Source organism: Eubalaena glacialis, chromosome 16 (assembly GCF_028564815.1).
Source record: "Eubalaena glacialis isolate mEubGla1 chromosome 16, mEubGla1.1.hap2.+ XY, whole genome shotgun sequence".
In the NCBI taxonomy this organism is placed as follows: Eukaryota; Metazoa; Chordata; class Mammalia; order Artiodactyla; family Balaenidae; genus Eubalaena; species Eubalaena glacialis.
In genome coordinates, this window is record NC_083731.1 from 85,732,151 (window position 1) to 85,747,729 (window position 15,579).

Sequence of the window (15,579 nt, forward strand, 5' to 3'; positions counted from 1 at the left end):
CGTGCAGCACTGCTAAATTTGTCTTGAAGCATTGGTGGATGCTGTGGCTTGGGATGGCATATCTATTCATGTAATATTGACCACTGGTTTTTGCTTGCTCGTTTGCCAATATCACCATATAATGTATCACTGATTGGTGACCTAGTCTAGCCTTTATAAAAGTGATTTTAAAGGTGCCTTTGTTATAACATCCATCACATACTATAATGAGTTCGTATCTCTAGCATAATTAATACATGTGTTCAAATTTCTTACTTCATCTCTAAAGGAATTAGAATTATCATTTATTGGGGTTGTTTCAGACTTCCTCGGATAACCCTTTGTTGTTCAAAATGAAGTAATTGTGAGAGTATTTTTTGGTAATAGGAGAGACTCTAGGGGACCGGGATGGAAAGAAGCTCCCTCTTCTCTGAGGGTGCCCCGTGTATTTGGGTAGGTGATGTGTACATTCTCACCCTGGACTCACTGAACTCTTACTTTTCCCTCCTCTCGGACTGAATAGGGGAGACCTTTTTTCCCCCTTTCCTGTGTCAGTTTCAGAATATAACAGAAGATGAGTTTAGATGGCAAGCCAAATGTGATAAAGAAATTTTAGAAATTGAATTGCTTTTGGTCAAAGCACTTCCCTGGACATTGCCTCCAAGTTCTGTCCCATGGGTCTTTAGCAACCCTATAAAGAGAGCTTCTTTAGTCCTTTTTGTTTGAGTGTGGTGACACATTTCAGTTGTATGTATGACTAATAAAATTATTTTTTTTATAAATTAGAACAAATTTGAATATTTTTCTGAAGTAGATAGTTGATCTATAAATTTCTTTTACGTTTCTATATGTAATATTTAAGAGAACATTGTTGGAAATTATTGCTGGGAACAGTGGTCTGAATGAAACAGCCTTTGGTGTGGGCTGCGAGTTTCTGCTGAGATTGATTTAGCACCACAGGGACTCTTTCCATTACTGTAGGTGTTTATTAGTAAAGTTTTTTATATGATTTAGACGATATATTCTGTGGAGAGTAGACTACTTGAAGTAATATTATGCTTGTTAAAATGAACACTCTTGTTTTATAAGAAATCTGTCGTAAAGGACCCTGAGGCCAGTCTGTGCACATCCGCTTCTTCAGCAGTGTCTGTGGGAGTAACAGAAAGGTGTGTCTGCACGCGTGTGCTGAGTGGCTGCTTGTGCTTAGTTTACTAAACTACAGTAGAGGTAGAGGGTAAATGGTGCTACCAATGGACCAGGTCTTTTTGAGGAATTCCTAGAGGATTGAAAAGTAGTGACAGGAGAGAAAAGAACCACTAAACAACAATTGACTGTGGTCCTCCCAAGAGAGCCCTTGTGGAAGCTTGAATTTGGAGCCTGCAGTTCACGGTTGGCATGTGGCTGTGATGCCATCACCATGGTAATCGCTGGAAGAGCTGGCTCAGGGGAGCCTTCTCTCTTCCTGTTCACACAGAGTAGCTGGCACGTGGGGTCAGGCCAGAGACGTGGTCTTTGCAGAGAGCGGGTGACCTTCTATCTGGGGGCGGATAGGCCGTTAGGGCTCAGGAGTGGAGAGATCAGGGATGGGCGTGCGGTGGGCCGGTGTCCCTGCAGACGCGGGGCTGGGATGCAGCCACCCGCAGCCACGCCCCCTGGTACCCGACCTCCCTACTCCTCCAAGCACCCGCTTCCTTGGAACTGGGAACTAGAGCTTTCAGGACAAATGCGGAGGAATCCCAGCCAGAGATACCGATGCTGGTCATCTATCATTCACGAGTCAGAACAGCTAAGCAAGGATTTCCAGAAACTTAAGGAAAAGCGGGAACTTGAAAGAGAACAAGAACCTTGGTTCTCCTTTAAGTGGCAGTAGTTTAATGACCAAGGGCCACATTTCTGTTCCTTCGCTTTTTTCTTTTTGGCTTTCCTGTACTGCCTTTTGTTGCAGAGATGATATTTTCTTTGTTTTTTGGCAGTTACCTATGAAGTTTTTCGCATGCGTAACTAAGCTTTTCTCACGTCGAAGTTGTTCAGCACCTTTCTCCCCGTCTGCTTCGAGTCAAGCTCCTGAGCGGCGTTAGCTGCCCTCTGGGCCGCTGTCCATGGAGCTCTTGGGTTTTGAGTAAAGGGTGGCAGATCTGGTTATCACTACAGAAGCAAATGTGTTACTGTCCCTGCGTAGGTAAACAAGTGATGGGGGTGTGGAGGAAGGAGAGAGGTAGAGGGAGAGGCAACTGGTTTCATAGCGGGAATTTAGTCCTTTATGAAATTGGTTAATCTAGCTAGAGATTTAAATGTAGAATTACTAGATTCCCTAAAGCAGTATTATATCTAATGATTTGTAATAAAAATTAGGAGGTGACGTGGGGAAGGAGAGTTGGAGGAGTGTGTGTGGGCCAGTTTTTCATTTGCAGGGCAGATTTAAAGCTGTTGACGAGATAGCAATTATTTACAGCTGTGATAATAACCACCTAGAGCTGAAACCAAGCTGTTCACAGCCGGTGTCTCTGGGGAAAGGACCTGAAGGGAGGGAGTGGCAATTAACACTTAGGATTTACTCTCTACCCTCCACAGTTTGCATTGTTCTCAGTGTGAGAACCTGCAGTGTTTATTAAATAAAAGTGTTACACAAGGCATGCAAAAGGGATCTGATGCTCATTCTAGTCTTCATTACAACTGTCCAGAGGGAGCTGACTTCAGACTTTTGGATAGATTAAAGAGCTGTGTATTTTCCTTCTACCTACACAAGTAGCTTCCAAAACAAAGTACAAGTAAAGTACTTCACTGTCTTCTATTGGAATTTTCCATCGTGTTGATCAGTTTGGTAAAATGATCACTTAGGAGAATTTTGAGTGACTGACGCTTCTAATTCCTTTACGAAGTGAAGTTTCACTCTCGTTGTTTGATTTCCACACCTGTGAGCTCGGCAGAGTAGGTGTTTCCCTGTATTAAAAGGTGAGGAGACCAAGCCGGGTACAGTGACTCGTCCATGGCTCATGAAGTGGTGCCGAGCTTGGGCTCAGACGCTGTCCCCGATTCCGGGCCCCCGCTGGTCCCGCTGCCTCCGCACGGGAAGTTTATAATGTCGCCAAACTCAGGTTCCCACCCTGATTTCTCCCTGCATTCTGAAAATTGTATTCTAGTTGTATTTAAAATACGTAAATCTGTGTTTATTTTAAAAGATGAATTTTACTGCAATTTTTTAAGAAGTGCCACCCATGAACACTGGGTGTCATTCAGCCTCTTGCTGTTTCAGCAGCTGGACGACACTTACTCTCTACCCTGCTGAACGGATCTTTTCTCAGACATAGGTGCCTCCCAGAATTTTCCTGATGTCTTTGTTTTGCACTGTTGTAGCTTGCTGAATCAAAGCAGTGGAATGTAGATGCTGTTTGCTTCAAGGATTAACTTATCTTTTTGGGCTTGTGACACTAAACAAGCAACACTTGGCCTTATCTGATCCCCGCAGTTATGTTTTTCACCCAAGAAATTTTGGATTTCAACAAGTGACTTGCTCTCCAGGAAAACGATGGTGGGAAAGGAAGCGTATTTATTAACTCTTGTTTTGGGATCCCAGTGTAGCATCCTTGACCCTTGATCACCTGGTCTTTTTCTTTTTTTCTTAAAATTGTGGTCAAAAATATATAACATAAAATTGGCCATTTTAATTTTATGTGTAGATTTCAGTAACATAATTACATTCAGCATATTGTGCAACCATCACCACTATCTAATTCCAAAATGTTTGGAAGCTCTGTAGCCATTTAGTAAACCTCCCCATTCCTCCCTGTCTGCAGACTTCACTGCCCTCTAGTCTGCTTTCTTTTTTTTTTTTAGTCTGCTTTCTGTCTTCTGTGAATTTGTCTGTTGTAGGTATTTCATGTACGTGGAATCATACACTGTTTGTCCTCTTATGTCTGCCTTATTTCACTTAGCATAATGTTTTCAAAGTTCATGCGTGTTGTAGCATGAATCAGTACTTTATTTCTTTATATGGCTGAATAATATTCCGTTATATTATTCCACATTTTGTTTATTCCTCTCTTGATGGACATTTGGAGTTGTTTCTACCTTTTGGCTATAATGACTAATGCTGCTGTGAACATTGACATACAAGTGTCTGACTTCCTGTTTTCAGATCTTTTGGATATATACCTAGGATTGAAATTGTTGAGCCATATGGTAATGCCATATTTAATTTTTGGAGGAACCACCAAATTTCTTCACATCATCACCAATGCTTGTTATTTTCCATTTTTTTCCCCCTGGATTCTGGCCATCCTGTTGGGTGCGAAGTGGTACCTTGTGATTTTGGTTTGCATTTCTCTAATGAGTAGTGATACTGAGCATCTTTAAATGTACTTATTTGCCATTTATATATCATCTTTGGAGAAATGTCGGTTCAAGTCATTTGCCCATTTTTTAATTGGGTTGTTTTTTTGTTCTTGAGTTGTTGGAGTTCTTTACTCTGGATATTTATCCCACTTGGTCAATAATCCTTTTAATATGTTGCTGAATTTGGTTTGTTGGTGCTTTGTGGAGGTTTTGCATCTACTCGTAAGGAATATTGCCTGTAGTTTACAGAGTCTTAGTCTGGCTTCAGAGTCAGGGTAATGCTGGTTTTATAAAATGAGTTAGAAAGTGTTTTCTCCTCAATTTATCAGAAGAGTTTTACAACCCCTGGTTGTAAGTGTTCTGAAATAGTTGATGCTGAGGATTTTTCAGCTGAATGGTGTTGGTGGAAGGACTGACCCCTGGAACTTCCCGCTCTGTCCTTTCTGTGACGTCATTCCACTTTGAGTGATGTTTGGGACAGGACTCCACGTGGTGCCAGCTGCAGTCAGTTCCTTTCTATATTTGACAAAACTATTTAAGTTTGATGATAATTTTAGTTTTTATTACAGTTAGCCCCTAGAATCTGGAGTATGAACTCTGTTGTTATAGTAACAGCATAAGTCAGTCAATAATTTACATAGTTTTGATTTCACTTCAACTTAATGATACCTTTTAACTATATGGTGATTTTCCTCTCAGGAATCTGAGGGACTTTACAAATAATTCACTTTACTGTAACGTAGGATTTGGGGAAAATAGAGGTGCTCATGTTTTCATAAGTGGAAAAGCATTGCCCCACGTTTTCTGACTGAGCACCAGCGCACAGGTCAGTCATCCAAGTCAGGTGTCTGGGGGTTGGCCTGGCGCCAGTCCAGGGCCCCTTGTTCTTTATAGAGCTGAAACATTCGGTAACACAGAATATAAGAACTGTCAAGAATGTGGTAGAAAGGGCTTAAAATGATGAAACATTTCTTGTAAATTTTTTTGGCCGTGCAGGTGAATCTCTGCATTGAAAGGTATGCAGAGATGCTGTGAAAACCAAATCTTGCCCCCTTTTTTGGTCGTAGGTATGGTGCCAGTGATGGAGTTCAGATATAGCTGTGTTTTAAATGTTTTAACCGTCCATGAAGGTATTTTGTGAATTATTTGGCGTTGGTAGAAGGGTAGGATTTGTAAAATTCAGTGTGCCCATTCAAATCATTAAGTATGTTTGGTCATGTTGGAGAATTTTCTTTCTGATGTTATTGTTAAGCTAAATGTGAAGGAGCTACAGAGTAATTCTTGCTAAAGAGGCCCAGTGTCACTGCTGTTACTTTGACAGAGATGAATTAACGAGATTTTTTCAGTAATTCTTTGTCTCGTGATCACATACAGGTCAAAGCATGGGTTTTTTGGTTGTGGCACCAGGTCAGTGCCAACACTTTTCCATTCCTTGACTGACTTCAAAGATTTGAAGTGAATCTATGTCTTTTTTTATCCTCTTCATATAAATATTCTCTATAAGTAACACACATTTAGCCATGAATTATATAACCAAACTTTTCGTTGGAGATATTAGGTCAGATAATTTGAAGGTTGTAGCTTTTAGCTCACGTCTGATAGGAACATTGAGTTTTAGTGGATATTTGAATTTTAGAGGTTAAAATTATATGCCTATTGTTTTTGGTTTGGTCATTAGTCATTGATTTACAGTAGTGATGCAGATGTGTAATTTGTTGCTTAGCTTCTGTTTTTTACATGGCATGTCTGTACACGTATCACTTTTAGGTGAAAAGGATTACGTAAGTGCCGACTTCTGAGTAACTTTAAATTTTCAGTCTTTGGCCAGTGATTAGTCATAGAACTGAGTTTTCCCGAAGAGCTTAGATGAGGAATTTTACACGTGTAATATGTGCTCCTGTGGTGGCAGTTGAAGGAGAAAGTAAGCTCCTTTAATTTCTTTTGGGAAGAATCCTGGGGGCGGGGTGTGGTCAGGCAGGTAGGAGGGAGGATGAGACATACACACGGACGTGTGCACACCTACCGTTGGACAGTGAACTTGTACAGTTTCCCCTTCTTTGAGGAGCTCACGGAGATGGCTTCAGAAGGACCTGCCTCGGGCCCTGCCTCGTGCGCTGGCCTTGGGCTCTGACCTCCCTGTGCGGCTGAGTGTGGCTGGCAGCACAGCCTGTCTCGCCAGGGTGGCTCTGCCCCGTGTGGCCACTGCTTCTCAAAAGCACTCGCAGCCCCTGTGATCTGCTGCAACAGGGCAGCGCCGTCTTAGGTCCGGGCCAGTCCGGGGGTCCTTTGTCCTTTCTGTGGAGCCCGTTTTAGCTCTGATGGCAGAGCTACAAGCGGAGAAGGCCACTGTGGCGGGCCTAAGATTCTTAGAATGACTGTCCTGAGTGTGGGACCCCCAGATCCTTCCTCAGTCACTGTGGGAATTTCAGGTCTTCGAGGGGTCCTGCCCAAGGTGGGAGTAGGAAGGGGCAGAGGGACTGCGTGTTCAGTGCCTTGTGTGCCAGGCTTCGCTCTAAACGCCTGCTGTCCATTTGGTGGAAACAGGCCACGGTGGGGCTGTTGTTTGCCCTGTTTGGGAGATGGGGAAAGTGGGGTTCGGGGTGAAATAGCTTGCCCTAAATTCACACCTTCAGTGTGACTCTATATTGCTGCTAGCTGTTCTAGAATGGAAGCATTTTAGGTTTTCAGTAGGTGCCGCACATCTGGCCTCTCTCACCTTGCTGGTGAGGAAGGTGAGCAGTGATTTGCAGACGGTGATGCTGCTTAGTTGTTCATGCGTTAGAACCAGGCCAGGAAGGCAGGCCTCCTGGTGTGTGGGCCTCGCTCAGTGCCACACAGCCTGAGCTGGAGGGGGACGTGCCCTCACGTGCATCCGGGCACGTGCGAAGCGCTGATGAAAATACCTCTGAAGGGACATCGAGGCTTGGCTCTTTTCGTTCCATCTGTTAGTGAAGCCTTCCCCAGATTCCCCAGCGCTCAGCGTCTTCCCTGTCCTGACATCCTGTAGTGCATACTGTGTTGTAGCAGAGCAGCTTGGTATCTGTTCTCTCCTTTATAACTTTAGATTTATTTTAAAAATAATTTTCCACCTGTCATCATGAAAAACTAATTTTTGTTCACTGTGTACTCCCCAGTTGGATTATGACCTTGGCAGTTTCTCTTTACCCTTTTTAATGTATATCAAAAGTTTTCGGATTTGAACCCACAGTGAAGATTAGTTTTACAGTTAGACCTCATATATGCATACTGGAATATTGGAACAAACGTTCCACAAACCATTGTTTACTCTTGGTAGGGAGACGTACTGTCATGTGTTCTGCTTTACTGAAGAAGAAAATGGTGGTTGTGACCCCCTGAATTGTTCTCACCCCCCGCGAACGGGTGTGACCGTTTGAAAATAACATTCCACAGCTTTGGGCACAGGGCTGGGCAGAAGTACTCAGATGCTTACTGAGGTTCATCTTTTCTGAAGGACTGCTGCTGTGAGATGATTTTTATGATGCCTGAAACTGAGGGTATGGAAATGGTTTGTTTTTTCATTAAAATGTGTGTTGTCTTTGATTGAGTTTGAGGGATACAGCGTTTTCCGGGAGAACAGGCATGGACTTTCAGCCCTCTCTTTCTTCTCCGTTTTCTTGTTTAGGAGGCAGAAACTTGTTTCTCACATCTTCTTACTTTGGAATCATCCTCTTACGGCTCGCATTCATTTCCTCTTCGTTGTGTTCACGGCCTCACATCGGCTCTTCCTGTGCCTCCAGAACTGTTCTTAGTTTGCTAAGGTCACTTGCTCCTTTGATCATCAGGAAGCCTTTCCTGCCTGTTCTGGCAGTTCTCCTTTGGGTACTGACCTGATCTGACCCACTTCGGTATTCAACTTGGAATGATAAATGCTGGATTCTAAGATATGACTTGAAGCACAGAAGTGGGGAAAATGTATTTTCTCATGTTTGTATTAAATACAAACTATCTGCTATAAAGAACTGTAACTATCTAATGTAAAGAAGGAAGTGCCGGCCGTATCTGTGGGTTCCACATCCGAGGATTGAAAATATTTGGGAAAAAAATTCTGGAAAGTTCCAAAAAGCAAAACTTGAATTTGCTGTGTGCTGGCAACTATTTACATAGCATTTACATTGCATTGAGTATTATAAGTAATTGAGAGATGGCTTAAAGCATACGGGAGGATGTGCATAGGTTATACTCAAGTACTACACCACTTTACATAAGGGACTTGAGCATCCTTGGATTTTGGTACACGTGGAGGTCCTTGGAACCAATTCCCCACAGATACTGAGGGACGACTGTATTCTTGATAAGTATGTTTTCTTGATGGAGATGTTCATCTTTTAGGTTTTCATCATTTTTTATTTCCTACTAAGATGTATTAAGTACCCTGTTTTCTTAAACAGTATACACTGAACATAATTAGCTTTTCAAAATGATACGTCTTCATAGATACCATTTTTTACCATAGTCTAGCTTTCGATTTTGGAAGAGATTTCCTTAATTTACTTTCTTGAAAACATTTCTGGGTATCAGTTTGCTTTTGTGTAATTGTTTCTTTCTCATAATGGCAGATGCAGGGCAGTCAGATGTGTGTTTTCCACGGTGGACTGTGTAAACATTATTTAATCAGAAGCAGCTGTCTCCCAAGTGATTTTCTTTTTTCCTGTTTGCAGATGGTATCTTCAAAACATAGGTATACTTATCAACAAATAAAGGGTATCCTTATAGTTTCAACTTACTTCTTTCGCTTGGGTGGTCATTTTTGGCATGATTCAGCTTTCTAAGAATCATACTAGGTAGGTTTAAGGAGGCACTTACTCCATGGCCTGCAAACTCTTACATGGGATGATTGTTTCTGAGGATGATACTGTACTAACTTTCATCCAGAACCTTGTTAGTGTCTGACCTTTAACAGACTGTGCAACGTTTTATCCTTAATGTTTTAATAAGATTGGAAGAGCCGGTAGGTTCACACGTTGTTAGAAATGTGGGGGTGGAGGTACTATAGAGATCAAGATCTTACATACGAGATAACCCGGGTCCCGAGAGAGAAGCATTTTTTCTCAAGGTATTACAGCTAGTTAGTGGCATGGCCAGAGCCAGACTCAAGCCTGTAGCTTTGCTAGTTGAGTGCTATTTTTAGTGTACCCTGGTCTCTCTCAGTAGCTCCATAATGGCTCCATTTTTCCGTGAAATTTTTTCCGTAAAACAATACTTCCTATTTTTAATAAACCTTTGGTTTCAATTAGTAGCATTATATTGACAGGGATATTGATTTTAAAATATTATCCAATATTAACCTTGTTTCTCAAGCACAGCCATTGAGGTTTTTTTTCTTTATGATTTTATTTATTTATTTATTTTATTAAACTTTTTTTTTTTTTAAGAACAGTTTTATTTTCACAGCAAAATTGAAGGGCAAGTACAGAGATTTCCCATATACCTCCTGCCCACACGTGCACAGCCTCACCCCTTGTCAACAGCCCCTCCAGAGTGGCACACATTACAACTGATGAACCTATGCTGACACAGCATAATCACCTAAAGTTCATAGTTTACACTACAGTGTACCCTTGGTGTACATTCTGTGGGTTTGAACAAATGTATAATGACATGTATTCATCATTATAGTATCGTACAGAGTATTTTCACTGCCCTAAAAATCCTCTCAGCTCTGCCTGTTCATCCCTCCTTCTCCTTAATCCCTGGCAACCACTGTTGTTTGTTGTTGTTGTTTTGAACTGTCTCCACAGTTACCATTGAGTTTTTAACTTTCAATTAATTTTTATATTTAAAAGTTTTATAATTTTTATATTTAGAAGTTTTATTTGGTTCTTTAAAAAAATCAGCTTAGGCTTTAAATTCTCATCTTTGTTCTTATAATCAAGCTTTTGCTATTTCTTTGCACATATTAAGCATTTGTTTTATATCACGTCTGAAATAGTCCTGGTATTTAATATCTTGAATCTAATTCTGCCGTCTGTGCTTCTGCTGGCTTTTACTCGTGGTGCTTTGTTTTTCTGTGTATGTGTGATTTTTGATTGTGAACTCAAATCTCTTGGAGGTTTATTTGTGGGAATTCTTCGTGGGGTGGATTGAATTTGTCTTCTAGTGTGAGTTTGTAATTCCGTTGGTTGCTAGTTGTAGGGTGGAAGAGGGCACTGTCAACTCAGGACCTCTTTGAATTACATTTTCTGCCTGATTTTGTTTGTTTGTAAGATCATATAGCACGTGTGAATTTGGGTCACAAGCTTTGATTAGGGCCAGCTTGTGGTTATAACTGTTGGGAAGATATTTATCATCTCCCCCACTCCCACACCAGGGACAAGTCAGGCAGGTTTCATTGCCGTCTCCTTCTGTGGTGCAGAGTTATTTCTCGTTCCCCCTTAGCTGAAGACGTAGCCCTCTTGGGCTCACTGTCGTGCTGGGGTCTTCTGCTGGCCTCCCTGTCTTTGGTGGGCCCTAAGCTTCAGCACCGGTTACCATGCTCTGTTCCATCCAGCTGTCAGAGTAGGGTGCACAGGTCACTAGTGTTGGCAGGTGACCTCCGTGTAAAATCTGTCTTTGGCTTTTGCTTATCTCCCAGGGTTCTCCCATGGCTTCATTTTTTGGTTTCTGCAGATTCCTTATTTTCTCACCAGCTCAGTAAATTATTATTGTTTTAATTAAAAAATTCATTCACCTTTTGGTTGTTTTCATCAGGAGGGTCACGAATATCTAATTACTTCTTCTTGATGAATTTGTAGTGATAGGTACTGAGTCTAAAATAATCTTATGTAAGTTACAAAAATGGAGACAGAACTGTCAGAAAGAATGTCTTCTTCCTTCTGAGCGTGTTGTGTTCTCAGACAAAACAAATGAATCCTGATCCCCACGAAAGCTTTAGAGCAGAAATTCCTAACTGAGAACGCTAACATTTCTTCCCTTGATCCCAGTAAAGAATCGTGATTTCGTAAAGCATTGTTAATTGCAGTAGGGTCATATTTCTCAAGTGTGGGGATGCAAGGCTGTTCAGAGCCATTACTATTGGATGTTGACTTGTTCTAGGCTCAATTTAAATCTTGCGGTGCTTGACTGTTATTTGACATGATAGGGTGTGTCAGCCTTCAATAAAATCTTCAAGGGATGATGTTTGAGAACTCTGGTAAACGTACTAAAAATTGTGAGGCAAGTTTTCGGCTTCATGGTGGTTTTTCACCCGTTATATCTAACTGTAGTATTGAAAACACTTAAATTTAAAAAAACACTCATCGGAAACTGGATTGCTTTGTCTACACTTTGCCTTTGTAGTTAGCATTTGGCTAGAGGTAGACATGTGCTCTGGTCGTTTCTGCAAGAAAGTCTTGAATTCCTGCCGCGGGACTATCCTCCTGTAGTTCACAGAATCCGCTCTGCGGCGTCATTATGCTGTACTGAGGTATAGTTTACTGTGCTGTGCCTTACTTTAGAACTGTCGCCAAGCAAATTCTGTCCTCTCTGTACTGTCCGTTTCCATCTGCTGCCCTTGCTGTATCTGCAGCCACAATCCCTCCCTGTCGAATCGTGTTGCTTGGCATGTGTCAGTTGGCTTAGAATTCCCTGGAGCTTTGTGTTAGTACAGTAGTGTCCTCAGAAGTGTCGATAAAAGTGATTGGAAATATGACAATGTTAAGTTAGAAGACACTTTAGAAACTACCTGATCTTCGGCTGTGAAAACCTAAGTTTGTGTAAAGGCTTACTTGAAAACCCAACAGATAAGCTTAGAGCTGGGGGTTTGGAAAATTGCTGAGGAGACTGGCCCTTTTATTTTGCAAATAAAAGTTCTTAAATTACCAGAAAGGTTAAATGACAGTGGTCAGAGTTTCCACTTCATCGCACTTAACCTCCTCCTCAATCCAGCCTCGTTGGATTGTGGTTCTGCTGGTGGTTAGGCTTTTGGGGAGTATTATGAGGGTTCTTCCAGGGGCCGTGTTGTGGAGTTGGCCAGATTGAGGAGATGATCTATTTTTTTTATGAAGCTTCCTCATTTTCTCCTTCTGATTTTTGTTTCCCTCTCTTGTTATTTCTTAGCTATTGCATGGAACAGGTCATATTTATTAATATTACTGGCCAATGAGAGTAGCTTTTCTTCCCCTTGGGATTGAAGGGAAGGGAGAGAAGAGAAGCAGCATTTACGGACACCGGCTCACGTACAAGGCACAGCCAGATGCTTTTACAAAAGCTTCAACTCAGTTTATTCGTAGCCACTCTGTAAAGTAGTGGGTGCCATTTCCCTCTTACCCTTAGGAACCTGAGGCACAGAGAGGCTAAGAACTTGAACCGTAGTCAAAACTACCCTGAGGCCAGGATGGGTGGGGGAAGGGCTTTCTGAGCAGTGCCTGGAAGCGTGTAGGGACACCAGTGGGACATCGGGGTGGTCAGAGCACACGGGTGTGGCATGCGATTGGTGTTACAGCGGAGAATGCTCACATGGTGCTCTGTTCTTGCTTCATCCCGAGGGCCAGAAATGCTTTCCCCGGGTATGTGTACTGGCGTTTTATTGTCCCAAGTACACAGATGCATGAGGTTGTACTTTGGATAATAGCACCTTTTCTTGTCTTTTTTTTTTTTTTTTGTGGGAAAGGGGTTATACTCATTTGAACACACCAATATCAGTTTAAATTCTTACATCTGGCTTAGTGATAGTTTTCAACGTATGTGAGGAAATTCTGCGACAAGATACTTGAGCTGGCGGGGGCGGCGAGTGGGCTTGTAGCCTTCCACCAAGACGGTTCTGTTCAGTGGATCTTGAAGTTGCTGTAATAACTGAATTTCATGTCGTTATAAAACAGTTCATGGAGAGCCAAATTTAGAAATAAATAGTATCTGTGAACTAGTGATTGTGTCGGGGATTTATATAAAGCCGAATAGTAATTCCTAAATTAAAAAAATAAAGACAGTATCATGTACCTATACAAGTGCTGGATGGCTGGAGGGCATTTTAGAGGAAATGTCTCATTTGGGTGGAACTTGACCAGCAACCCACCCGGTCCCTTTCATCAGTACTCATTTCAGGCCCGTCAGGAAGTCGAAGAGGCGTCGTCTGACGAAGGTCTGGGCTTCCCAGGCTCAGGAAACAGCAGGGGCGGGCTATGGGCACCAGGTGGTGGTGACCGTGGCCGCACCCTTGGGGAGGCATGGCGTGTGTGTCGTGTTGTCGTCCTGTGTGCGGCTCCGCAAGGTGGTGTTCGGCGGTTTTGTGAGTAGTATCGGTTGTGTTTGTCTGGTAGTGTGTGCTCTTGGGAATTGCCAGGTAGACTTATGCAGAGTTACTATGTTTTCAGAATAGCTTCTACTTCCCTTTCAGGCGACGTCCTGAGCCCATTTGCTAGCGTGCCGGTGCTCAGGGCCTGTGTGCTGCCCACCACTTCCCCCGACTCCGCGTCCCTTTTCCTTCAGAGGCCTCAGAGGCGCAGAATTGGGTCGGTCGTATTCCTGAGACCGTGACGCACAGTTACTGCCTGGGCAAGGCCCCTCTTTTGTTGGGCTTTATTTTATTTTTTCCTTTTTGCCCTTCACCCTGCAGTTCCACATCCCGGCCCTCTTCTTCCAGCCCCACTCAAGTGTGTTTCATGTACATTCTTCCAGCCCGTTTGCCATGTACTGTTATATATGTATATGTGGTAGTGGTCTATGTTCATCTCGTGTTTACTGTTATATATATATATGTGGTAGTGGTCTATGTTCATCTCGTGTTTACTGTTATATATGTATATGTGGTAGTGGTCTATGTTCATCTCGTGTTTACTGTTATATATATGTATGTGGTAGTGGTCTATGTTCATCTCGTGTTTACTGTTATATATATATATATGTGGTAGTGGTCTATGTTCATCTCGTGTTTACTGTTATATATGTATATGTGGTAGTGGTCTATGTTCATCTCGTGTTTACTGTTATATATATGTATGTGGTAGTGGTCTATGTTCATCTCGTGTTTACTGTTATATATATATATATGTGGTAGTGGTCTATGTTCATCTCGTGTTTACTGTTATATATATATATGTGGTAGTGGTCTATGTTCATCTCGTGTTCACTTTGTTTACTTAATATTATGTTTTTGACAAATATCCATGTTTTTGTATGTAAATCTAGTTCATTTATTCTGACTGCTACATAGTATGCTGTCATTTTATAGACCATCTAGATTGCGGTCAGCTGTGCAGTCGTCAGTGACATTTCAGCAGACGTTCTTGTCACCTTTAATTCTGTGTGAGAATTTTTCAGGTATATACCTCTGAAGAAGTGTTAGGTCACTGAATATATGCATATTTAATTTCACAAAATTTCAGCTCTCTGTGATGGCTGCTCTGAGATTACACTCCTGTTAGACCATGTGGTACGGCAGGGGCTCTCATCCATTACTTAAAACAAGGAGCAGGATTTGATATAGTTCCTTGATCCAGGCTTTGTCCATGAGAATGTTCCTGCAAACTAGTTTTTAGTTATATTATTAAAAGCCTTTGTTCTTCATTATCACCCTTCATTTTCTTTCCATAAGGTAGTTATAGGGAACAAGAAAATTATTTTAAGGGTTTCTCTGTAATGTGTATATAATTGTGACAGTATTGGGAAAATACTGTAAATACTAAGATTTCTGTTTTTCATTTTATAGGGCGCCAATGCCTCGGCATTAGAGAAAGAGATTGGTCCAGAACAGTTTCCAGTCAATGAGCACTATTTTGGATTAGTCAATGTAAGTATCCGTTGATACGTAGCCTTCAGATTATGCTGGGAAGTAGTGTTAAGAATGATGAATGTAGTTCATAATTTATTAAAGGAAATTTGTTCCTTTGTATCAGTAGACTTAATGCCAAGAAACGTGACTTGGAATTTCAAAATTATCTCTAATGGGAGGGAAACAACATTGCCTGAAGTCTTTTTATAAAAATTTATTATTTATTTATTATTATTATTTTTTTGGCTGCATTAAGTCTTCGTGGCGGTGTGTGGGTTTCTCATTGCGGTGGCTTCTCTTCTTGCAGAGCCCGGGCTCTAGGTGCACAGGCTTCAGCAGTTGTGGCTCATGGACTCTCTAGAGCGCAGGCTCAGTAGTTGTGGCGCACGGGCTTAGTTGCTCTGCCGCATGTGGGATCTTCCCGGACCAGGGCTCGAACCTGTGTCCCCTGCATTGGCAGGCGGATTCTTAACCACTGCGCCACCAGGGAAGTCCCCATTGCCTGAAGTCTTAAGAGTCTTGGAACAGTTTCTAACTTGTCAGCCTGATTTTTTTCCTATTTT

At 42.0% G+C, this 15,579-nt stretch overlaps 1 protein-coding gene across 1 annotated transcript in view; it reads left to right on the plus strand.

The window, feature by feature from the left end:
• The window catches only part of USP12 (ubiquitin specific peptidase 12), a 79,508-nt gene that overhangs the window by 20,112 nt on the left and 43,817 nt on the right, over positions 1-15,579 (plus strand). Inside the window, exon 2 of the mRNA XM_061170576.1 lies at positions 14,954-15,034. Coding sequence (XP_061026559.1) covers positions 14,954-15,034 — 81 coding nt within the window. The remainder of the gene's footprint in view (positions 1-14,953; positions 15,035-15,579) is intronic.